This window comes from Puma concolor, unplaced genomic scaffold, assembly GCF_028749965.1.
Source record: "Puma concolor isolate L17-30 unplaced genomic scaffold, mPumCon1.1.hap2 unalloc_scaffold_31, whole genome shotgun sequence".
Taxonomy (NCBI): Eukaryota; Metazoa; Chordata; class Mammalia; order Carnivora; family Felidae; genus Puma; species Puma concolor.
In genome coordinates, this window is record NW_028240238.1 from 371,675 (window position 1) to 398,559 (window position 26,885).

General features: G+C 39.0%; 2 protein-coding genes across 2 annotated transcripts in view; both read right to left on the reverse strand.

The window, feature by feature from the left end:
* Positions 1-2,259: 2,259 nt before the first annotated feature.
* Positions 2,260-21,590, reverse strand: LOC147571294 (uncharacterized). The gene is made up of 15 exons (XM_086696458.1): positions 21,503-21,590; positions 18,323-18,376; positions 17,563-17,667; positions 17,333-17,386; positions 16,962-17,063; positions 16,391-16,444; positions 15,598-15,702; positions 14,751-14,804; positions 12,267-12,365; positions 9,430-9,483; positions 8,276-8,380; positions 7,696-7,746; positions 6,694-6,798; positions 2,523-2,665; positions 2,260-2,436 (listed from the first exon to the last, which is right to left on the reverse strand). Exons 2-15 carry the CDS (start codon positions 18,336-18,338, stop codon positions 2,260-2,262), a joined length of 1,224 nt encoding a protein of 407 aa, XP_086552584.1. The 5' UTR covers positions 18,339-18,376; positions 21,503-21,590.
* Positions 21,591-23,209: 1,619 nt separating this feature from the next.
* The window catches only part of LOC147571295 (EF-hand calcium-binding domain-containing protein 13-like), a 28,502-nt gene continuing 24,826 nt past the window's right edge, over positions 23,210-26,885 (reverse strand). Inside the window, exons 11-14 of the mRNA XM_086696459.1 lie at positions 26,014-26,067; positions 25,329-25,433; positions 24,462-24,515; positions 23,210-23,343 (exon numbers count right to left, since the gene is read on the reverse strand). Of these exons, the coding sequence (XP_086552585.1) occupies positions 23,210-23,343; positions 24,462-24,515; positions 25,329-25,433; positions 26,014-26,067 (347 nt within the window). The remainder of the gene's footprint in view (positions 23,344-24,461; positions 24,516-25,328; positions 25,434-26,013; positions 26,068-26,885) is intronic.

The window sequence follows — 26,885 nt, forward strand, 5'->3', positions numbered from 1 at the left end:
CAGGGCAAAACCCCCCACTCAACACCCCGCCAAGTCAACCCCGCATATAATCCAGATTCAGCCCCGATTCCTCCACATCCCGGGCCCCTTCGCTGTACTTTGAGTGCCTCCAGGAGACAAGCGGCATTAATGGCAATAATTTTGCAGCTTTGAAAGGGAAGCGCCCAAAACCCTGAGGCGTGGGGGCTACAGGAGCTCTCTGAGGAGAGGGCCAGACAGCAGGCATCCCTCAGAGGCCTCCGTCCCGCTGCAGGCCATGGGGCCAACGTGTCCCAACATTGACAGGCTTCCTTGCACAAGCCAGACCTCACAGAGTGAGGGGGGTGCGTGAGGAGGGGGGACAAGGAGGCTCGACAAGAGGGTCGGGGGCTCATCCATCAAGAACCGTCAAACAGCAGGGCCACAGCCTGCCTGAACGTTAGGCTTTTTCAAGGGGACTTCTGCAGCTCCCCCACCCCAAAACCTTAGCCTCCTGAAATCAAGCACATTCCACCGGAGAGGGATTAGGGGGTTGGCAACCCAGGCCGGGCTGGCCCCTGCCTGCTCACCCACGGTGCTGGGACGGAACCCCCCCTCCACCGTCCCCCAACTGGAGCTGTGGTTATGGGGCCCAGGGCAAGGCAGAAATTGGTGGGGCCTTTTTGTCTGCCCCTGCTTTTAAGAAAATAGCACACAGTTTGAGAGGCGATATTTACTATCTTTTCTTTTTTTAAATCGGGAGAGGTGGGTCGCAGCGGGGGTCTCCAAAGCCTTGTTAGAGCCAAGGGCTGGGGCTGGAGAGTGGAAAGGGCCCCTTAGGTAAGAGCAGAGGACCAGTGCGGTCCTCCCCACTGAAACCAACACCTGCACTGGCTGATCGTCCACAACCACTGGGGATCAGCCAGCCTCAGGGGGCCTGAGTGCTCATGGACATGGTTAGGTCTCTCTGCCAGGGGGTCAAGGGCACAGGCTCCCTTGTCTCCTTCCCTCCACACTGGGACCCAGAGGACAGCGGGCCAGGAAGAACCCCAAACCTTGACAGTTGCTCATCAAGGCATCAGAAAGACCTATGTTCAGATCCTGGCTCAGCCCCCTGCCACCTGTTGACCTTGGCCGGCTACTTGAATTCTCCAAGCCCCGTTTCCTTAATTGGCAAGTAGTCCTAGTACGCTCTGGTATACTGGAAAGCCATCAGGTCTGGCTATCAGAGAGGCCCGAGTGGGGCCAGTGGCATGCTGTGCATCCTTGGGTAAGTTACTTGACTGCTCTGACCTTCATTTTCCTTATGAGGTTTTTACAAGGATTAAGTGAAATCACATGTTTGAAAGTACCTGGCACAACGCACGGTGGGTGGCGCCACCAGATGGAATTCATCCCCTTGTCTCCTGCCCTCCCCCCACTTCACGGTATAACTGCCCTTGGTGCCTGCACGATATAGCTCTGATCACCCTAATCACCCTAGCTGCAGTGTAGCTGTGGCAGTTATATGCTGGTCTCTCAGGTGGTGGGTTCCAGGCAGGACACTGTGATAGCGCCTAGTATACATATGGTGCTCAAGCAGTGCTCTTATTTTTGTACCTTTGGGAGGTAGGGTTGCATATGACTTAAGAGCATCGACTCTGCAGCCTGAGTTCAAAAGCCGGCTCTGCCCCTTACTGGATGGGCACTCTTAGGCCAGTCACTTAACTTCTGTGTGCTTCAACTTGCGCATTTGTAAAATGAGCAGGATGTTAGCACCATCCTCATAGAGTTGGGGGAGGGGGTGTTAAATAAAGTAATAATTATAAAGGGCACATACTACATGCTGCAAGCGTGTTTTGTTAAATCAAATTTACGGACGGGCACCTGGGTGGCTCAGTCGGTTGAGTGTTGGACTTCAGCTCAGGTCACGATCTCACGGATCCTGACTTCGAGCCCAGCGCTGGGCTCTGTGCTGACGGCTCGGAGCCCGGAGCCTGCTTCGGATTCTGTGTCTTTCCCTCTGCCCCTCCCTTGCTCACGCTCTGACTCTCTCTCTTTCAAAAACAAGTCAACATGAACACAATTTTTAAAAAATAAAATAAATCAATCAAATTTATTGACCACCTTCCTTGCCCAGAGATGCTCACCATCCATCTGCTGGCCCCAGTTCAGGCCTTTGGCTGGGCTCTGTCCTATTAGTTCAGGGAAGTCCTTTCTGACCCTGTGTCTATTTTCTTATGGGAGAGGGGAGGGAGCCGAGCTCCCAGAGAGGTGGGGGGAAGGCCTTGGCTTGGCCTCCGGGTCCTCGCCTCCCACCCATCAGCACTGGTCAGGATCCAGGGCTTGCTGCTCCTTTCCTGGGCTGGCTTTCTCCGGGGTGGGGGCTGGGCCGGGCTGGGTGGGCTGCCCCTCACTCTCAGGAAGAGATCCGACAGGCAGGGAATGCATTTGTAACCGCCCAGTGGTCCGCACAAAGGTGGCTACAGGAGGAGCTTCCTCTCCAGGAGGAAGGGAGAAGGTCAGCGGCCCACATCCGGCCCTGCCTGTTCCTCCCAGATGCTATGGAAAGATGTCCTAGTCACTTCGTCATTGCTGGGCGGGGTCTTTCCTTCACGCTGGGGCTGGTCCCTTGGAGGACTCTGGCCTGCAGGGCTGGGCACACACTCAGAGGCACAAAATCTCTCCTCCTTGCACTCCCTGGCCCCCCATACACACAGTCCAGAGCCTGCGGGACGAAGCAACCAGTTTCTGGAGAATGATCCATGTGCACTCGAGAAGAATGTGTATTCTGCTGCTTTAGGATGAAAAGTTCTGAATATATCTGTTAAGTCCATTCAGTCCAGTGTGTCATTCAAAGCCATTGGTTCCTTGTTGATTTTCTGCTGATGTGATACGTCCATTGTTGTGAGTGGGGTGTTGAAGTCTCTTACTATTATGGTATTATTATCAATGAATTTATGTTTGTGATTGATTTACATATTTGGGTGGAAACATTGGTGACACAAATATTTACAACTGTTAGATCTTCTTGGTGGACAGACTCCTTAATTACGATATAATGACCTTCTTCATCTCTTGTTATGGTGTTTATTTTAAAATCTAGTTTGTCTGATATAAGTATGTCTACTCCAACTTTCTTTTGATGACCATTAGCATGATAGATGGTTCTCCATTCCCTTACTTTCAATCTGTCAGTGTGTTTAGGTCTAAAATGAGTCTCTTGTAAACAGCATATAGAAGGATCTTTTTTCTTATCCATTCTGATACCCTATGTCTTTTGATTGGAGTGTTTAGTCCACTGATATTTAGAGTGAGTACTGAAAGATATGAATTTAGAGCCATCGTGTTGCCTGTAGAGTTGGTGTTTCTGGTGATAATCTCTGGTCCTTTCCATTCTTTGTTGCTTTTGGTCTTTTTTTGTTTTATCTTTTCTCCAAAGAGCCCCTGTAAAATTTTTTGCAGGGCTGGTTTAGTGGTCACAAACTCCTTTAGTTATGTTTGTCTGGGAAACCCTTTCTCTCTCCTTCTATTTTGAATGACAGCCTTGCTGGATAAATAATTCTTTGCTGCGTATTTTTCCTATTCAGCATGTTGAATATATCCTGCCACTCCTTTCTTGCCTGCCAATTTTCTGTGGATAGGTCTGCTGTGAATCTGATCTGTCTTCCCTTATAGATCTACGACTTTTTTCCCCCTTGCTGCTTTCACAATTCTTTCCTTGTCTGTGTATTTTGTGAATTTTACTATGACATGCTTTGTTGATGGTCCGTTTGTGTTGAATCTAATGGGAGTTTTCTGTGCTTCTTGGATCTTGATGTCTGTGTCCTTCCCCAGATTAGGAAAGTTTTCTGCTATAATTTGCTCACATGAACCTTCTGCCCCTTTCCCCTCTTTTCATCTTCTGGGACTCCTATGATTCAGATGTTATTCCTTTTTAATAAGTCACTGAGTTCTCTAAGTCTTGTATCATGCTCTTTTGCCTATATTTCTCTCTTTTTTTTCTGCTTCATTATTCGCCATAATTTTGTCTTCTATATCGCTATTTGCTCCTCCGCTTCATCCATTTTTGCCGCTGTGGCATCCATTTGAGATTGCATCTCAGTTATAGCATTTTTAATTATGTCCTGACTAGATTTTACTTCTTTTATCTCTGCAGGAAGGGATTCTCTACTTTTTCAACACCAGCTAGCGTTTTTATTATCATGGTTCTAAATTCTACATCAGACATCTGGCTTATATCTGTGTTGATTAAGCCCTTGGCCGTCATTTCTTCTTGTTCTTTCTTTTGGGGTGAATTCCTTCGCTTTGTCATTTTAGAGGAAGAAAAATTAATTAAATAAAAAATAAAAATTAAAAAATTGAAGACAAAATATCAAATGAAAGAAGCTAGATCCTATATGTGTTTTGGTCTGCTTCTTAAAAGAAGCTTGATAGAATAGAGGCAAGAAAGGGGAAGAAAAGGGGGAAAGAAAGAAGGTAAGAAAATATATATAATAGAATAAAATTAAAGAAAAGGTTAATTAATAAAATTAATTAAAAGGTTAATTAATAAAAAAAGGTAAGAAAATTTATATAATAGAATAAAATTAAAGAAAATGAAATGGAAGAAAGTATTTTTAAAAATAAAGAATAAGGTCTAAAAAATAAAAATAAAATTTTCTCTTTCTGTATCCAAGAAAGAGGAAAAACAGAAAACAATTTAAGCAAAAACAGAAGGAAAGGAAATGAAGAAATAAATGAACCATCAGGTGGAATGAAACCTGAATGAAGTTATATCCAGTTTCCCCTAGAACTGGAACTATGAAGTCTTCTTTAGTCCGTACACTAAACAGGTGGAGTGACTTGTGCTGGTCTTCGAGGAGATGTGCCTGGAAGCGCAGTTGGGTGGGGCTTGGTGTAACAGTCTGTTCTCCACTAGGTGGCGCTGCTTAGCTTGCTGGGGTGGATCAGTGTGGTGAGCATGTGCGTGCAAGGGAGAGGTGGCTTCGCCCAGCTCCCTAGTCTCTGGCATTGGAACTTTGTGCTTTCACTGACACAATCAAGCACCCCTCCTTTGTCTCAGGCCTTCCTCGACTCCCTGTCCCTACCCGGTCTGTGTCCAAGATGTCCACCTACCAGGTGGCACCTCCCTCTAGAGTTGATCTCAGATGGGGCTGTGTTTCAAAACCCCAGACACTTGAGAGACCCCTGAGGCTGGGACCGGTGCCAACTCTGGGGGAGAGTCTTGCTGAGCAATGGCCAGGTGCTGACTTGCCTCAGAAGACATCTGTGCGATCGTGCAGTGGCAGAGGGTCAGGGATTGTGGCAAACCACAACACACAGCCGGTTCCAGGTTTCATTGCACTCTGACGTCCGATACCAGCAAATGTGGCTGCTCTCTGGGGTCTGCGGGGACTTTTGCCCATGGGGAGGCCATATGGCCTCTACCAAATGCACCCCAAGGAGGAGAACTGCTTCTCCCTATTGGCACAAGGACCCGTCAAACCCCACTACCTGCCCCTGGGGATTTGCCCTACTTCCTCACCAGAGCACCACCAGGCACTGACCTCCAGAACTTCAGGCTCTGTGCTCCACTGTTTATAGAATCCTGGTGGTACTGACACCCTCTCCTTTCTTCCCATCAATAGATTTTGGGGGGCAGATTTCTTGTTCAGTCCCCTGAGAGTGTTTTCACTCTTTCTCTTTCTCTCCAGCTACTTTCAGGGAAGTGTTGTTCTTTCATGATTGTGATGGACCGCGCTCTCTTCCTCTCTCTTTTCCCTGTCCTCTCTCAGCAAAAACAGCTCCCTACCCTCCGTGGCTTTTCTCTCCCCCGGTCCACCTCTCCACACTGTGTACCTGCTGAGTTCTGTGGCTCAAGTTACGCAGATTGTTGTGTTGATCCTCAGCTCAGTTTCCTAGGTGCTTGACATGGTTTGGTCCTGATCTAGCTGCGCTTCAGGGATGAGGCAAGCTCAGGGTCCCCATGCTGCTCCACCGTCTTAACTCCCACCAAAACAAATCACTGACACAGACAACACCAGAGATGAATCTAAAACACGTATGCTGAGTAAAAGGAGCTGTGGCAGAACATATGTTTCAAGGATGGCTGAGACATAGATTTCCCGCCCCACACGATCTTATTACAGTGTGACTGATACATCTCCCACCAAAAGCTTAGACTGAATCTGGGCAGGGTCTGTGATTGCTTCAGTAACAGCATTTGGTGGAAGGGAGGCTCTGTGACCTCTGTGACTTCACTCGGCTACCGATTTAGAGAAGAACTGTTTTAAGTTGCCTGCAATAGACTTTTCCCCATAGGACCCATGTGAAGGTGAGACACAGACAGACACTGAGATGGCGGCCATGTAGTGCAGGGATACTCTGGACACATTAACAAAGGAAAAAAAACAACAACATTACAGATAGCCACACCTATACTAAGTACCCTTTTTGTAAATACTGATGTCACGCATTAGCAAATGTGGCCAAGGAGCTCAATTGTAATTTGAGCAATACCTATCAATTCTCCCTTACTCTGTAGGGATAAAAAGGTAAGGTTGAGTGAAAAAGTCGAGTTATCTTGAAATCTTTCTCTAGTGTGCATGTGAAACCAGCGACAGACAGGATGCGTTCTTTCTTTGGACCTGAGTTTTTTTCCCCAAGCTTTTCAGAATGCCTTCTTGATGTCAAACAAGCATTTTGAATGATTGTTTTAAATAGGCTTACAAAAGTAGTTTTTCTGGAGTGTTCAGTGGCATCCAAAATGCTCACCATTAACTGGCAGATTTTGCATTATGTCTTTAAGCTCCTTTTCAGTGAGGTCCATGCCCATAGCTCCCAAAACTTCACCCACTTTACTGGAATCAATCTTCCCTCCTTATGGAAAAAGAAGTATACAGGTAACAGTTAATGTCCCTAAAATGTGGGATAAACCCTCACCTCGAGAGGATGATGGTTATCATGTTCCTCCAAAAAACCAAAGCCTGATGAGATCTTTACAGGAGGACAGAGTCAATAATAAGAGTTCGAGTTTGAGTTTATTGTTTTAATTTTAATCTTAATATAAGCACGCCCAGTATAAAAACTGAAAGGTGACAGAATGACTTCTCAGAGAATTCTAGTAGGGTGATAACAATTCCAGCTTTTCTAACCACTATTGTCTCATTTTCATTGTGTTCGTTTTTACAATTAACGTCTAGTTACGTTAAGGCATGCTGTTTTTCCATTACCATTTAAAAATTTTTTTAATTTAAGTAAAAAGTAAATCAGTATCAGTGAAAATATTAATAGTAGTACCAATAGTGTGTGGATTTGGCAGAAATCATGAAGGTGGTATTCGGAACCTTGCTTAGACATGACCTTTTTCCTGGCCTGCTCCCTGTCTACCTATTCAGTCCCGTGTTCTTTCAGTTTCTTGGAGACTTTCTAGCACTCTCTTGCTCTCTTGGTCTAAATGTCAGATTAGTAGTCCTTTGTTGCTGAATAAACTAACTGAAGAGGTGCTAATTTTCCCTTTACTTTTGCTATGTAGCCTGGGCTCTGATAATTTCTACTTCTGTCAAAGTTTGAAAAATCCCAAGAAAGCATAGGAATTCTTTCCAAGTTACAACATAAAAGATGATCTCCTAAAGAACACGATCATCTACAAAAGAAACAAAAGTATATAATAATGTGTTAAGTGGCAGAGTTGACAATTTAATCACAAGGAATTAGTCTAAATGCCAAACGTGATGATCTCAGACTGATTTGTGTTTTGTTAAGTTTCTCCCTTACCTTTAAGAAACTTTATACCATCCAGCAACCTTCTTCGATAGACCTTTCCATCTGTAAGGAAAAGGACTATTCAGATCACAGAAGAGCCATGTGGAACTTCATTACTGTCTAGTAAGAAATCAGCAATTTCAGTAAGACATCTTTTGTGAACTGCCTTAGAAATTTTCTGATTTAGTGGCAAATAATGAAATTATAAGGGATGGGGATACTGACATTCTGCCATTCTGAAAAATATCTTTTATTTTTCTTTTGTGATATTTTCATTTTCCCCTATTAGATCACTCCTTTCTCTTTTTCTCATTTATTCTGGATTAAATTTTACATCTCTTGATAGACTCAAAAGTTATAAGTAATATAACTGAATCCTGATGATAGGAGTCATGATGATACAATGGTTACTTCTCAAACCAAAGATAAATTTGGCACAGAGAAAATTTTAACATATAATAGTCATTTAAAATTATGTAACATGAATCATAAACTTATTTCTGACAAGCAATAAGATAGAGACAATTTTACAAGTTTTCACAAGTTAACAATACACTTCCCTGTATGACTACATTTTTATTTAAATACTCGCTATCAACTGGCAGATTTTTCACCAGTTGTGAGAGTTCTTTATCTGTGAGTTCTATTCCCATGTTTCCTAGAACTGTTTCCATGTCATTGACATCAATTTCCTCTCCTTTAAAAGGACAGAAATGGTAACATGTGAGATTTTAAAGAACCATCTAGTTATTCTAAATAATAATGAAATCTCTTATTGCTGTTTAATTATTAGCACCAACTACTCAATCTGTAATAAAGTCAAATGAGTCCCGTTTGACTGTAGTTATGGTAAAATATTAAAGTGTTTATTTCCATAACTTTAGTAATAATAGAGACAAAATAACAGAGTGCAGAGTAATGCATTTCATAATATTCTGTTGTGGGAGATTACTAGTAGGTAATAAAACTTTAGTCTCTTTTTATTGCACTAATATGTGTTTAGTAAAAATCTGGAAAAAATGACATTACAGGGCCTAACAAAATATGGCACTATGTTTTGTTGTTAAAGCATTGACAAACCGGAGAAAGACAAATACTTTCTGATTTCAGTCATATGTGGAATTTAAGAAACAAAACAGATGAACATAGGGGAAGGGGAAAAAAAAGGGAGAGGGAGGCAAACTCTTAACTATAGAGAACAAACTGAGGGTTGATGGAGAACAAACTGAGGTGGGCAAGGGATGGGCTAAATGAGTGATGGGTATTAAGGGGGGCACTTGTTATGATGAGCACTGGGTGTTACATAAGTGATGAATCACTAAATTCTACTCCTGAAACCAATATTACACTATATGATAACTAACTAGAATTTAAAGAAAAACTTAAAAAAAAAAGAAAACCCTGAAAAACCAAAGTCCAGGAAATCAGTTTATTAAAAATTATGCCTAATTTATTTACTATTATTTTTAATGCCTCTTTATTTTGAGAGAGAGTAAGCAGGGGAGGGGCAGAGAGAAAGGGACAGAGAGAATCCCAAGCAGGCTCTGTGCAGAGCCAGGTGCGGGGCTTGATCTCACGAACCGTGAGATCATGACCTGAACCAAAATCAAGAGTCAGACATTAACTGACCGAGCTACCCAGGTGCCCCAAAATATCATAATTTAAAAGGAATATAAAGTAACAGGGAAGAATATAAAATATGTGTAAAGAATCAGAATCATATGTATTTGGTAACTTTTTCCTCACCTGCAACAGCTTCTACTTTCCTCGTCAGTTTTTGCAGATCAACTTTCTTAGAGCCTCTACAACAAAGTTTAATCAGAGAAGAACAATAACATGGACTCAGAAAAAAGATACACAGGACAGGAGGTTTTTTTTTTTTAAATCTAAGATTTATGGTTCCAGAAGATGACCAAGGAAAATAATTCATTAGCAATGAGGACCAAGATTTAATAATAAATAATGAAAAAAAATCTTAAATGGTTTTATTAAATAATAAAGATGAAAACTGTCAAAGTTTATTTCACCTAATATTTAAGAAAATTCAGGTTATAACTATTCCATGATTCTTAGAAGAAACAATGAATTCAATGCCGACTGTTACAAGTGTGTTGGGATGTGATTTTTTTCTGAGCAAATTAGGTTATTGTACTCCACAGCTTTTGAACTTTGAAATGAGACATATAAAAATAACCTTTACCAAAAGATTGACTTTGTTCCAAGAGGTCCTTTAAAATCTTTTGAAATTGAAAACACTGTATGTTGAATGTCCTATCATATTATTCATGTACATATTATTCATGTACAATTTTTTTTCTTCAATTATTAAATGTTCTAACTCTGCCAGGTCCACATTCGTTAGTGGCTTTGTGTGATTTGAGTAATCCTTCAATCTTACTTTCCTCACTTTTTAAAATTATGTATCTCTCAGTATTCGTTAGGATTGTTATCTTGTGTTAGCACATGTTGATGCAATGGGCAGGTAGAGACCAGTGTTAAGCAGTGAGGGATATTTGATAGGAACTAGTTACTTAAATGGTCAATTTAGTGATCCGCTGAACCTAATTGGTAGATAAAAACATAGCCCAAATCCTGTCATTTTACCACACCATTTGTATACATCTTTTTAAAAAATTTTTTAATGTTTATTTATTTATTTATTTGTTTTTTTAATTTTTTTTTTCAACGTTTATTTATTTTTGGGACAGAGAGAGACAGAGCATGAACGGGGGAGGGGCAGAGAGAGAGGGAGACACAGAATCGGAAACAGGCTCCAGGCTCTGAGCCATCAGCCCAGAGCCCCACGCGGGGCTCGAACTCACGGACCGCCAGATCGTGACCTGGCTGAAGTCGGACGCTTAACCGACTGCGCCACCCAGGCGCCCCTAATGTTTATTTATTTTTGACACACACACACACACACACACACGCACACACACACACACAGAATGTGAGCAGGGGAGGGGCAGAAAGAGAGACAGACACAGCATCCGGAGCAGGCTTCAGGCTCTGAGCTGTCAGCACAGAGCCTGATGCAGGGCTCAAACTCACAAACCGTGAGATCATGACCTGAGCCGAAGTTGGACGCTTAACCACCTGAGCCACCCAGGCACCCCATGTATTCATCTTAAATTAAACACAAAATAAATTAAGCTTAAAAAAGTAGAATTTAAAACATACTTTGTGTAACAGACTAAAAAAAAAAAAGAGCGTTTAAGAAAAGGTAAACGTCCCTTCTTTTACCTCTCCTCAGCTTCAGTACCTCTCCTATTACTAACAGTTTTGTGTATAGCCTTCCAGAACTTTCTTATGTTTATAAAGTGTATTACATATATTTTTTAAAAATTGTAATACTATACATATTTTTCTGTTAACTTTCTTTGTTATAGTGACCAGAAAAGAAAGCATCTCAATATCTATGAATAGAGAAATGAGGAATGGCTGAATAATTACATTTCATTTACATTTGTAAATAAAAAAGGCAGATGTTACCACTTTACACTGACAGATTCCTCAGAATGTGCCAATCTACACAGGCTCCTCTTTACACGGGACATACTGCATTATCAAGATTTGACACATGGAGCTTTCTCCTGAAGGCACAGACAGGTGTGTGGCATTTCTAGGTTTTAGTTTTGAGAACCCTGTGTCAATGACAGGTGCACTTAGTGGCTGTCAAATCTTCATATTCTTTTATAAGCGAATAAGCCATCCGGCTCAATGGTCAGAACACAGAGAGGACTGTATTTGGCAGGTACACACAATGGCCTTGGCACTGAGGAGTGGAGCCTCTCATGGATGATGTTCTGCACCATGGTGTGAATGGCAGTGATATATGGATCAGCGAGAAAAAATAAAAAAACCACATTGCAGATCCTATTTTTGTAAAACCAGACAACAAAAATCCCTCCCCTTCTCACTAGCATCCACCCATAGTCCAAGATGTATAAAGAAATAGATGAGAGGTTTTATTTTTTTTTTTTAATTTTTTTTTTCAACATTTATTTATTTTTGGGACAGAGAGAGACAGAGCATGAATGGGGGAGGGGCAGAGAGAGAGGGAGACACAGAATCAGAAACAGGCTCCAGGCTCTGAGCCATCAGCCCAGAGCCCGACGCGGGGCTCGAACTCACGGACCGCGAGATCGTGACCTGGCTGAAGTCGGACGCTTAACCGACTGCGCCACCCAGGCGCCCCGATGAGAGGTTTTAAAGCAACAAAAATGAACAGCCTTTGGGGCACCTGGGTGGCTCAGTCGGTTGAGCATCAACTTCAGCTCAGGTCATGATCTCACGGTTCCTGGGCATTGGGCTCTGTGCTGACAGCTTGGAGCCTGGAACCTGCTTCGGGTTATGTGTCTCCCTCTCTGCCCCTCCCCTACTCACATTCTGTCTGGCTCTCTCTCAAAAATAAATAAACGTTAAAAAAAAAACAAAACACACAGCCTTTTTCCTCCCTGAGTTCTTCTGCAAGCTATTCAAATGCCTTCAGGCAACAAATAATTTAAACCTTCGAAACAGTCAAAATTAATTCTGCAAGCACAACATCTGTTTAAAATCACAGTGTTTTCTATAATGCTCACCACGCAGAAGATCCTTTAACAGATTCAGTTCCTTTTCTGTCAGCTTGACCTCCATGGCTTCTAAAACAGGATCCAGGTTATTTACATCAATCTTCCCTCCTTGAAAACATGAAAAGGAAAGAAAAAATGGAATGAATACAAAATATTTAGAAAAATTCATGAACGTATATTATTATCTTCAACTAACAGACATGAATGTTTTCCCCCTTTCCCCCAGTTTTATCTTATTTAAAAAAATTTTTTAATGTTTATTCATTTTTGAGAGACAGAGAGAGACAGAGCATGAGCAGGGAAGGGGCAGAGAGAGGGAGACACAGAATCCGAAGCAGGCTCCAGGCTCTGAGCTGTCAGCACAGAGCCCGACGCGGGGCTCAAACTCACGAACTGCAAGATCATGACCTGAGCCGAAGTCCATCGCTCAACCCCCGAGCCACCCAGGCGCCCCTCCCCCAGTTTTATTGAATAATTGACATATGACAGTGTATAAGTTTAAGGTGTACAATATATGCATATATATCCACTGCAAAATGATTACCACAATAAGGTTAGTTAACACATCTGTCATCTCACATAGTTACATTTTTGGTTGTGTGTATGGTGAGAACTTTTAAATTTACTCTTTCAGCAATTTCCAAAAATATGATAGTGTTGTTAATTATAGTCAACGTGCCTTACATTATATCTCCAGAACTTACTCCTCTTATAGCTGGAAGTTTGCATCCTTTTGACTACCTTCACCTATTCCTCTCCCCAACCCCCTGCCTCTGGCAGCTACCAATCAGGTCTCTGTTTCTATGAGTTTGGTTTTTTAGATTCCACCCATAGGAGGTTTCACATAGTATTTGTTTTCTTCTGTCTGACTTATTTCACTTAGCATAATGCCCTCAAGTTTCATCCTTGTAAATGGCAGGCTTTCCTTCTTTTCTGCGGTCAAATAATATTCTATTATGTATTATGTATGTACATATATATATATATATATTCTATTTTCTTCATTCATCTGTCAAGAGACATGTTGTGTCTTTGTCTTGGGTATTGCAGATAATGCTGCAATGAACATGGGGGTGCAAATATCTCTTTAAGATAGTAATAGTTGGTGCTGTTACATGAATATACTGCTAAAAGAGAATGACTTCACAATCTAGCATAACTGCTAAAATTTTCGAGCAAAGAACAAAACGACAATATATATGTACAGCTCTTTACAAGCTGAGTTACAATTTAAAGAGTTAAAAGCAGGGGCACCTGGGTGGCTCAGTTGGTTGAGCGTCCAACTTCAGCTCAGGTCATGATCTCATGGTTTGTGAGTTCGAGCCCCACATTGGGCTCTGTGCTGACAGCTCAGAGCCTGGAGCCTGCTTTTGGGTTCTGTGTCTCCCTCTCTCTCTGCTCCCTCCCGCCCCCACTCGCACTCTATCTCTCTTGGTCTCTCTCTTAAAAATAAAAAAGCATTAAAAAAATAAAAAAAATAAAGAGTTAAAAGCAGAGTTAGAATTAGAATTTGTTTCCTCAAACGTTAAACATACAGGCCCAGGAAAAAGTTAGGTGGGGCAGGGCTGAGCAAGTGTAACTAAAGAGCAATAACCAGTAATCTCCACCAAGAAGTAGAAATTATAGTCCTTTCCTAAACTCTTACTCTGAGATTGTTTTGTTTGCTTCTGCTCACATTTTGGAGTAAGTCCCAAACCTTCTTCCTTTCTCCTTGCCACCTTCCTCCCTTGCACACGCCTGCCTGCCTGCCTGCCTGCCTGCCTTCCTTCCTTCCTTCCTTCCTTCCTTCCTTCCTTCCTTCCTTCCTTCCCTCCTTACTTTCCTTCCATCTTTATTTCTGTTCATATAATTGTTTCTTCAGAGAAAGCTTCAAAAACACAATGCAGGGGCGCCTGGGTGGCTTGGTCGGTTATGCGTCCGACTTCAGCCCAGGTCATGATCTCATGGTCCGTGAGTTGGAGCCCGCGCGTCGGGGTCTGTGCTGACAGCTCAGAGCCTGGAGCCTGTTTCGGATTCTGTGTCTCCCTCTCTCTCTGCCCCTCCCCCGTTCATGCTCTGTCTCTCTCTGTCTCAACAAATAAATAAACGGGGGGCGCCTGGGTGGCGCAGTCGTTAAGCGTCCGACTTCAGCCAGGTCACGATCTCACGGTCCGTGAGTTCGAGCCCCGCGTCGGGCTCTGGGCTGATGGCTCGGAGCCTGGAGCCTGTTTCCGATTCTGTGTCTCCCTCTCTCTCTGCCCCTCCCCCGTTCATGCTCTGTCTCTCTCTGTCCCAAAAATAAATAAAAAACGTTGAAAAATAAATAAATAAACGTTAAAAAAAAAAAAAAAACCACAATGCAGTAGAGAACTTTTCATCTAAGATAAAGTAAGGATTACTACCAGCAAAAACATAGATGTGGTACAAGAAGCAAAATAAGGTGTTATATCCTAGTGATATAAATTTAATGCTTAAGGATATTTCATATGCCTCATCTTTGTGCTTCTTACTCACTTTTATTATACTTCACATCCTTCAGCAACCTGCTTTGAAACACCTTTCCGTGGGCTGTAAGAAAAAGTACAATTCAGATCTCCAGAAAACCAAAACATTACAAATTATATGATTGTAGAAAGATACATTTCAATGATTTGCTTTAAAAATGCATTTATTTTATAGTTATACGACGTGGACATTTAAAAATATAAATGTTTGTGGTGCCTGACTGGCTCAGTCGGTAAGGATCTGACTCTTGATTTGGGCTCAGGTCATGATCTCCGTCATGAGACTGAACCCCATGTCAGGCTCTGTGCTGAGTGTGGAGCCTGCTTGAGATTCTCTCTCTCTCTCTCTCTCTCTCTCTCTCTCTACCCCTGCCCTGCTCATGTGCTCTAGATAGATAGATAGATAGATAGATAGATAGATAGATAGATAGATAGATAGAGATAGATAGGTGTTTTCCACAGTGACAAACTTACCCATTCTTTGGAATTACAGACATTTATTAAACTCTCCCATGGTGCCATTCTAAAAAATACATTAAAATATTTCTTCCTTTTTATTCTACTGATGTCCTCTTTCTCCTTCATTATGTTTCCTTGCTCTTATTGCAAAACTAATACCAATCTGAGAGGATAGTATTAGTCACTCAGATTACTATATGGCAATGTAGTGATGAATTTCAGATTGTGTTCCACGAGGTAATGAAAGAATTTCTTTTCAAGTCAGAAGTGCCTTTCTCTATTAATTTATGGCATTTTAAGACAAAACTGTACTACTAAAAGATTAAGAATGGCTCGCACTGACCCATAAAGTCAGGTTCCCTGGAAGGCATGGTGGCATTTATGTGGCATTCACTTACCATCAAGGAGCAGTGTTTTCCTCAGTTGCTTGGCCTCCTTGTCTGTAAGCTCAATCCCCATGTCTTTTAGAGTATTTTGTAGGTCCCTGGAATCAACCTTTTCTCCTTTGAAAAGACAGAATAGTTACAGGTTAAACTATTAACGGACAATCTGATTATTTAACATGATCTAAACATTTACTTTTGCTGCTCTAGTCCTTACTCTGATACCAGAATGAAAAGGAAAGATGGAGTGAAAGATTTTCTAATAAAAAGAGTCAAATGCTAAATAAAAAATAGAATTTGTCCCTCGATATTAGCAAATGGGATGTATCCCTAACACTGGGAATGATATCACATAGTACAGAAGCAAATCTGGTCATATAATTATCCAGAAATAAGGTCAAGAGACGGTTAGTATGATACAAGACACAATTAACAAAGTGTGACATATTTTACTTTACTTTGTTAAAACTATGTAATTAGCTGTTGGTAATGGACTTTTATTTCTACAGCTCCACCCTGCTTTTGCTGTGATCATCTAGGTTTGGGTGTATAAATAAGAGCCAGGCACTTTTACTGAAAAAAAGCATCAAAGAATATATGACTTACAATGAAGAAATAGTCCTTTTGTTTTACTTATAAACCCAGATAATGTTAGATTAAGATGTTGATCAGTAGATGCACATATTTATCAAAATGAATACTGAAAGTATGTGAATCTGTAAAGCAGTAGTAGAATTTTGAGAAAATGCTATTAAAATTTTTAGTGTAAACCACAATTTGTTGCAAATCATTTATAACAAATTCTTGCCTGTAAAAGCTTTCACTTCATCCTTCAAAGTTTTCAGAGCAACTGTATTATCAACTGTAACAGAAAAAACACATAACTTGAAGCTCATAAAATGATATAAAATAGCATAAGAACGCTCTCCTCCCCTTCAGATTATAACAGCATTTTGTTACTGGGCATTTTGTTATGCACTTTAAATAGCCATTCAGCAATTCAAGCTGATTCAAAGAATATGCTTGAATATAGAACAGAAGAAAAGATTTAAAATATTAAAAATATACTTATTTAAAAAATGTAAATTTGACTTTCTATTTCATAAAATATCAACTCTTGAATTTGATAACAAAAAGATGAGATTCAAAAGCGGCCATTTTGGAAAGGCAAACTTTGTTGTCCTCAGAACTTCGCAGACTCTTCTAGTGGCCATGCCACCTGTGTCCAAATACTACATTCTCAACTTCTTTGTCAGTGTTCTTGTCCCATCTACAATCTGGACCTCTTCTGCGTAAAAAGTTCCCTCGTTCCATTCCTTTCATTGCTAACGGTACATAACACCTAAAGCTCAAAATCCAATGGTATCTCACGTGCTCACCACTGACTGGCAGGTTTTCTTTCAGATCTTCAAGTTCCTGGTCTGTGAGCTTGATTCCCATGTCACCTAGAACGGTTTCCAGGTTTTTGATGTCAACTTTCCCTTAATCAGAAAGAGAAAGGCTCGTGAGGGAAATTTAGTGACTCTAAAAAAGTTATTTTTAGATTATTTTTTTAAGAGAGTAAGGGTCTTCTTACCAAGACTTGAAGCTAAAATTTTATTACCAAAACACGAATACCACAAAGCCCAACTCTGGGCAAATATTTATAATACGGAGTACAGTAACAGAATCAACATGGCATTTAAGGTTAATGGTAAAATATAGTCAGTGTTCCAATGGGAATTTAGGTTTATAGTGACTTTGTGCTCACCTGTAATAGCTTTCATTCCTTCCATCACGTCATGCAGATCAACATTCCCGTTTGCTACAGAAGTCCAAAAGAGACATGTAATCAATGACATGAGCTCAGAAAAAGATACACTTTGTTTTTAGAGTATAATAAAGTCCAGCTAAATTTGTCTCACAACATAATTTTAATTGATACCCCTTTAAATCGAAGATCAAGATAAATAGATCCTGAATGCTACCTTTGGTACTCACCATCAACTTGTAGGTCTCCTGACAATCCAGCAAATTCCTCGTCTGTGAGCCCCATTCCCATATTTCCCAAACTAGTATGGAGGTAATTCTTTTTAATCTTCCCATCTTAGGAAAGAGACAGTAAAGCAACACTTGAAAAAAAAAAAAGTTGTATAATAGTAAAATTTAAAAATGTTTTTTAGGAAAACTATTATTAACTTCAATGACCACATATTATTAAAACAAAAGAAACAAAAGATAAAATATATTTCATGCCTCTGTTATTATTACACTTTGACAAGGCTGAAATCCCAAATAGGCTTTTCCACTTAAAGACTCAAATAGAAAGTCAATGGAGTCAGAACCGCATTTCCTTTAGTCTATTCTTGTGGACAAGCCTACAAAGTAAGACAAGGTTAAGGTGCTGGAACAAACAGAACTGCAGACCACTAACTTAATTACTCTGCATAAAAAGTAGGGTTCTTTTTTGTTTACTGGCTTGACTTATTAGTGATTATTGTAGCTGACCATTGCTTTTCAATAACAACCAGGGTTTTTTGTTTGTTTTTGCCAGGGTTGGTTTTTCTTCTTGAGAAAAAGTTGAAAAAAATCTAAGAAGACAGTGGACTTCCTGCCAAGAGAAAGTGTATATTAACAGCAGGTAAGATGTAGTTACGCTGGGAGAATTATAAATAAAAGCTTATATAGGGCCAAGATTCATGCTTGGATGGTGTACCTGGAGACCTAGATAACATGCCTTATAATTTCGTTTTTTACTTACTTTTGAGAGACTTCATAGCCTTCAGTAGTCTATTACGATATAACTTTCCATTGGCTGTAAGAAAAGTCATAATTCATGTAATGGTAGAATGAATACGAGTTTCACAAAAATAGCATGAACTGAATAATTTCAGAAGCAGAAAATGCAGTCTTGTATCAACATACAAAAATCAACTGTATTGCTATAGAGTTGCAACAAGCAAATGAAAAGAAAACTTAAGAAAGCAATTTCATTTACAAGAGCATGAAAAGCATAAAATGCCTAAGAATAATTTTAACAAAAGAAGTACAAAACTTATACTCTGGAGACTCTAAACCACTATAGAAAGAAATTAAAGAAGACCTAAATAAATGAAAAGACATCCTATGTTTATGGATTGGAAGACTTAATACTGTGAATGTAACAATATTCCCTAAACTGATCCACGGAGTCAATACATTCTTATAAAAAATTCCAGCTGGTTTGTTTGCAGAAACTGATGAGCTGGTCCTAATATTCATATGATAAAGCTCAGGCTCCAAAAAGCAAAAGTAATCTTAAAAAGGAAAAAGAAGTAGGGGACTCACACTTTTGAGTTTAAAAACTACAAAGTGACAGTAATCAAGACAGGGAGGTACTGGCATAAAACTAGATATATACATTAATGGAATAGAATTTACAATCCAGAAATAAACCTTCCAATGTTTGGTCAGCTGATTTTTGACAAAGGTACTTGCACATTCAATGAAGAAAGAACAGTCTTTTTAATAAATGGTGCTGGGACAACTGGACAGTCACATGCAAAGAGAATATTCTTTTGGATCCCTAGCTCACATTTTATACAAAAAGTAACTCAAAATGGATCAAAGACCTAATTGTAAGTGTTAAAACTATAAAAATGTTGAAAGAAAACATGACTGTAAATTTTCTTAACCTTAGATTAGACATTTTTGTAATATATGACACCCAAACACAAGCAACAAAAGAAAAAGTTATACCCTGGACATCATCAAAGTTAAAAATCTTTTGTGCATCAAGGAACACTGTCAAGAAAGTAAAAAGATAATTCACAGGACAGGAGAAAACTTTTGCAATCATGTATCTGATAAGGAACTTCTATCTAGAAAATATAAGGGACTTGTATCTAGAATGTATAAAGAACTTCTACGATTCAATAAGAAGAAGATAACCAAATTTAAAAACGGATGAGGGTTATGAGTGGATTTTTCTCCAAAGGAGGTATACGTTTAGCCAATATTCACATGAAAAGATGCTTAACATCATTAGCAATCAGGGTAATGCAAGTCGAAACCAGAATAAGATACCACCTCATACCCACTAGGATATTATCAAAGGACAGAAGTAACAAGTGTTGACCAGGATGCGGAGGAACTGGGACTCTGATACACCGCTGGTGGAAATGGAAAGTAATGCAGCCTCTTTGGAAAACAGCCTGCACTTCCTCAAAAGGTGAAACACAGAATTACCATATGACCCAACAATTTCTCTCTTAGGTATATACCCAAGACAAATGAAAATATATATCCATGTAAAAACTTGTACATGAACGTTCATAGGAGAATTATTCATAATAGCTAAAATGTGGAAACAATCCAAATGCGCATCAACCAACGAATGGATAAATAAAATGTGTTATATCCATAGAATAGCCTATTATTCAGCAGCGAAAAGAAACAAAGTACAGTTGACTTTAGAAAAACAGAGGTTTGAACTGTGCAGGTCCATTTATACGTGGGTTTTTTTTTTTTTTTTTATAGTATAGCACTGTAAATGTATTTTCTCTTCCTTATGATTTTCTTAAATTATTTTTTTAATGTTGATTTAGTTTTGAGAGAGAGCTGTCAGCACAGATCCTGATGCAGGGCTCGAACCCACAAACCGTGAGATCATGACCTGAGCTCAAGTCAGACGCTTAACTGACTGAGCCACCCAGGTGCCCCACCTTATGATTTTCTTATTAGCATCTTATTTTCTCTGGCTTACCTATTGTAAAGAATAGGGTATATAATACATATAACAACAAAATGTACGTTAATTGACTTTACGTTACCAGTTAGGCTTCTGGTCATCAGTAAGCAATTAGTAGTTAAGTTTTTGGAGAGTCAAAAGTTATACACAGATTTTCGACTACACAGGGAGTCAGTGCTCTTAACCCGTGTTGTTCAAGCGTCAACTGTATTAATACATAACAGGACAGAGATAAACCTGGAAAACATTATGTTAAGTGAAACTAGTCACTACGGACCACGTATTATATGATTCTATTTATGTGGAATATCCAGAATAGGGAAACTGATGGAGACAGAAAATAGATTAGTGGTTGCCCAGGGCTGAGGGAGATGGAGAAATTGGGAGGTGACTGTTAATAGGTATGGAATATCTTTCTGGGATAATAAAAATGTTCTAAAATTGATTGTTGTGATGAATGTGGTGAATACATTAGAATTCACTTAATTGTATGCTATATTGGGTTACTTGTACAATATGTGGATGATAATTCGGTAGTACCATTATAAATATTTCACTTATGGGGTGCCTGGATGACTCAGGTGGCTAAGCGTCTGACTTCGGCTCAGGTGGTGATCTCGCAGTTTGTGAGTTTGAGCCTCGCGTCAGGCTCTGTGCTGACAACTCAGAGTCTGGAGCCTGCTTCGGATTCTGTGTCTCCCTCTCTCTCTCTGCCCCTCCCCTGCTCGTGCTCTATCACTCTCTGTCTCTCAAAAATAAATAAACATTAAAAAATTTTTAAAAAATGTTTCACCTAAAATTTTCATCTTTATATAACAGTGAAATTAAGGAAGAGAAGGCTTTTTCAATATGATAAGCTGGTCCCCTTGAGTGGGCCTACTGTACTGTACAAATATCTCTTTGCTTTCTTTTTAATTCTGACTTTTATTTTTAATTTCTTCCATTGCTCGCTTATCTCTCTCTTTTTCCTTCTTATGGTATAAGCCCTGAAGGGAGACAGTAGACATTTGTTGGCTCTGATGGCAACTTACATCTGAGGAGTTGCTTGGCTTCTAAAATAAACTCTAAACGACACTTACTGTTTTAAGATGTAGCTTACATTTTAGTTTTTTTAAAATGTTCCATCATGTTTGAGAAGAAGTGAAAATTTTCATGCAGATCTGCAAAAATCTAATTTCCTTGGAAGCTCCCACAGACACTTGTATGACTCACCATCAATTGGCAGTATTTTCAGCAGCTTCTCTAGTTCCTCATCTGTGAGCTCAATTCCGAGATTTCCCAGAACATTTTTTAGCTCACTAGATTCAGTCTTCTCACCTTTGAAAATAAGAAATTTGGTATACATCTTCATTTCAGATAGCAGTAATAATTTCTTTTTTTTTTTAAGTTTTTAAATGTTTTATCACTTATTTTTGAGAGAGAGAGCGAGTGGGCGAGGGGCAGAGAGAGGGAGACACAGAATCTGAAGCAGGCTCCAGGCCCTGAGCTGTCAGCACAGAGCCTGATGCAGGGCTTGAACTCACAAGCTGCGAGATCATGACCTGAGCCGAAGTCGGACGATTAACCGACTGAGCCACCCAGGCACCTCCAGATAATAGTAATTATTTCTAATGAAAAAAGTTATTTTAGGATAATTAATACCATCTCCTTGTTTTCAGACTGAAAACTACAGTAATAAAAACAAACAAACATTTTCAACTACAGAATCAATGTAGATGATAGGTCAAATTTATTTTCTTAATGTGAACAAGAGAGTCTTCTAAAATCAGGACAGACTACTTTCAGAATGAAATTTGATCTATTAGTTAGAAAAATAGATGCTTATATGAATTTTTCTTTGAAAAAGTATTTTAATTTAAAAAATAAGAATTATATGATAAATACAATAAATTCATTACTTCCATCAATTTTAGGCTTCACTCTCTAATTTGCTGTGCCATTCTATACTGTGGTTATTAAACACTGGTGAAGTGAATTACATTATTGGCATAAACAACAGAGATTGTAGAATTTGAAAGCAAGAAATAGTATGGTAATTTCATTGCAAAATCAGATAATTTTATATCAATACATGTAACACTAGAAGCAAATATTTCATTAATAAATATAGAGAAATGTCAGAATTTACAAGTCAGTGATGAAGTACCAGGAAATATTAGCAAAAACCAAAATTTAATGTAGATAATTGGAATCCTAATTTTATAGTAACTTTTCAGTCACCTGTAAAATCTGTGATGTTTTCCATCAGTGTTTCTAGAGGAATTTTCTCATCAACTATAAGAGAAGATAAAATCGCAGTATATTATAGATCCCATATATTATGGATCTCATATATCATATAGACTTCAAATATTACATTCTAGATATAATACAAAAGTTTGTGGGAAAACATGGGAAGAACTATAACAGTTGCACTTAACTATGTGTCAGGCCCCATCATAATTGCTAATATTTACTTAAACAAATATTTTTGAACACACTTTTTAGATTATTATTCTAGTCCACTTTTATTCTAAGACAAGCATGAATAACAAGAAAATTCTAAACATGAAAACCACGCAATCGCAATGGTGCAGTTTGGCCTATAATATCTCAAATTTATTTGTGTTAGTAAGGGGAGGTTACTTAGAAGTGAATGTGTCTAAAGAATCTGCATTCTTGTATTCAAAACTGGAAAGACTCAACTACTAAACATGATACTTACAGAGAACATAAAAGTCATACATATCACACATATAGAAAACTGGTTTAATTTTGACTTTGTTAACTGGATACTCATAAACTCAAATGACATTCTCTGTGTTTTAGTCATTGATATGGTGTCTCACACTGCTCTTGGGCCTTCCCTTCTCCCTATGAAAAAGGGCATTTCCCCGCCCCCCCCCCCCCAAGTTTCTTGTAACTAACCTCTCTCCGGGGTTAACTAGTATATATGATAATATGCTTATCACCAACATGTATGTTTTCAGCCAGATCTTTAAGTTCCGTATCTGCAAGCTTTATCCCCAGGTTGTTCAGAACAGTGCCCAGGTTGTTCATATTGACCTTCCCACCTAAGAAAAGTGACGGTCCATAAGGAATATTAAATGACTTCAAAAGAGAATTTCTTACACTTTTTTGATACACATATCCCATTGTGAATTTCTTAAGCAGTAGATCATTATTCACAAAATTTGCTTCGGACCAAACAGAAAATGTTTGCTCTAAAGTGAAAAAAATAAATTAATGTTCAACAATTTTAGCACAGAGACAAAATATTCTAAGCAGTCAATTACAAATTTAGAACTATGGCTACTTCCCTTGAGACTTGTCTTGGGGACCAGCCTACAGAAACACAAGGTTTTAAATGGCATTTAATACTGAAATTAGTTTGAGAATAAGGTACAGAAATATGGGCTCAGAGTACAGAAAAGTCTCTCAAGAAATGGATGAAAAAGGGAAGAAAGAGATTGAGTTGTGGCCAAAAAGGGGTGTGGAGAGTTCTAGTTTGCTTATTTTATAGGATGGTGTATGTGGAACATGTGAATGGGCTGAAGAGGTTGAAAATGGCCAGTGGGGCAAGGTCTTAAAAGATACGGGAGACAGTGGAGTCAAGGGCATCCTGGTAAGCTTTGAGGAGGAAGAGGGACTTCTCACTCATCCTTTATACTAACATGGGTGTGCTTAAAGATACCTGAATAGGGAGGGATTGAAGATGTAAAGCTGAGGGCTATCACTCTTGCCAGCCTCGATTTTCTTAATGAATTAAAAAAAAAAAAATCTGGTTGAGAAAATGGTGTTCAGTGAATGCTTAGGGAATTCTGGTACTGGAGGCAAACATTATTTAGTTCTAAACAATAGTAGGTTGACTTTTGATGAATGAACTGCCAATTTAGTTTTTTCTATTTATTACGTTCTCTGGATCACTGCTAATCATTTATATTTTTTCCCATGTAAACATGAAATTTGATATTTCTCTTCCTGAAAATTTCGAAAATGACAAGAAAGTGTGGTGCTTTACTTCCAAGATAGAACATCAGATTCAACTGCTAAAATAAAGATTGAGGTCCAAAAAAGCATACATTTGCAATCAGTACATATGACAGATGGCAGCATTCAAATTCACATCTTGGAAACAGTATAAAATGAAGATCTCATATTCATTTGTATTCTTATTATGTTTCTCACTCACCTTTAAGGGACTTTACACCATCTGGCAACCTGTTCTTAAAGACCTTGTTTTCATCTATAAAAAAGAACACAATTAAGGTCATAGAGAAATGATGTGGCTATTCACTAAAACTTTAGTAAAACTGAGATTTTCATGATTTGCCCTAGAAACTTCCCTCATTAAAATAAAGTTTGAGAGAAAATTAGGGAAAGTTTATAATATGGCAAGTCTATCTAAAATTTAGCATAGAAGGCACTCTATAACATACACAGCTTTTTTGGAAAATATCACCTCTGACCTTTTATCCCCTTCTAGTCTAACACCACTTCTTTCCCTTGGTTGCTTCCCACAATTGCCTATACGTATCTAAAAAGGTAAGGGTAGCCTCAGAAATGTAGTCCCCTTGATGGCATGAGTCAGCATCATGGGGATGATTATTCCAAAACAGAGAGTTAAACTGCATAGATGGAAATTTCCCTCTAGAATGAGTGAACATTTAAATTATTTTGTTTGGTATTTGTTTGTTTATTTACTGTTGCATCTTAGTAAATGGGGATAGTTTGAGTTTCTAAAAAAAAAAAAGCTTAAGAGGAGACAAAACAAACACGGGGTAAAAAAGCCAGGCAAAACAAGAAACAGACTCCTAACTATAGGGAACAAACTGATGGTCACCAGAGGGGAAGATGGTGAGGGAAGGGTGACACAGGTGATGGGGATGAAGGAGGGCACTTGTGATGAGCACAGGGTGATGTGTGGATGTGTTGAATCACCAAATTGTACACCCGAAACTAGTATTACACTGTATGTTAACTAACTGGAATTTAAATTAAAAAATCTTTAAAAGCTTCAAAGAAGACTTTAAGGTCACATCAGTATATAAATGCCTACCGTTGAAAGGCAGATTTTTCAGCAGCTTCAAACGTTCCTTATCTGTGAACTCTATTCCCATGTTTTTCAGAATAGCTTTCACATCTTTGACATCAACCTCCCTTCCTTAAAAAAATAGACATCATTACATATATACGAATTTAAAGGATCATCTAATGACTCCAAACAGGGAAAATTAATCTATGGCTATGTAGATTAAATCGGTACAGAATAAAGAGCATAGGCCAATGAGACCTCTCCAGATATACTGACGATGACTTTCACAGAAAAAGAATTTGATCTCTAAGTGCTAATAAAAGAAGTCACAGTCACAATGACAATGGCAAGGCAACTCTGAACCCTGTGAGATTTACATTATGTATCTGCTATTCAATTGGAATATTATAAATTACTTATTCAAATAAATGTATAAAATAAGGTAAGATCTGTTAGTCTCATTTTTTGTCAGTTATCTGTAGTCTTTATCAAAATTTTACTTCATATATTATTTCACTAGTACAGAGTTTGGCCATTCTAAAAAAGAGAAGAGCAAAATATACAAATAAAAAATATACCAGAAAACAAATGAGTTGCTAGTAATTTAATGAACAAATAAATGCCATAACTAATATGGCAATTGAGCAATAATGATGCAATATAATTACTATAAATACTAAATGTTTTCGATTCATAATTTCTCTCTTACCTGTAGTAGCTTTTACTCCATCCATCACCTCTTTCAGACCAACCATTCCATTAGCTACAAGAAAAGGCACAATGAAAATAATGTCAGAAGCCCAGAAGACAAATTTAAGGCATATATTTTAAGGAAACAATTCCATTAAAAATTCCTTACATCTTCATTTTACCTGAGACCATTTAGAAAATGCCTGGATCTCAGGGAGTTAAGATGATCTCCATTAATACAAAGGTCTCTTGTATACTAGAAACTGGGTCAGGAAAAGTGTGCTCTTCCTAGTATTTTGGATGCCATTATAAGCCATAGCTGAAGATACTATTGGAGTTGGCCAGGTATTCTGGTAACTTTACTTCATGTACCAACAAACAGCTGAGGAAGGGACCACTAATCCAGCTTGGTATGTTCTAAGATTGCTTCCTGCAGGAGATGTGTGTGAACTACATTAATGTATCAGAGCAGTTGATATGAAATATGGAAGGATGGAAGAGACTTCACATGGAGGAGAAGTTGAGAAAAATGTCCAGGGACATCATGCTATGCATGTGAAACTACAAGCAGCTCAACATGGCTTGAACAGTTAGAAAAATGAGAGAAGATATGTCCACACAGGCAGATGGAGCTTGAAGGTCTCATGCACTATGATAAAAATCTTTGAACACATTTTCGAGTGAAGATTTCATTAGACAGAAGGATAGATAGAAGAATGGCTTGACTTCTCTATAAATAGATTTTCATATCCCTATTATTTTGCTTTCTTATTATTTAGGCTATTAGAGTCCTGACAGCACCCTCTGCAGTTTTTGGTATATTTACGGAAAGATGATGCTGTTTTAGGTTAATTGTAATGAAGATCCAAGATTTATTCTGACTTTAAAATT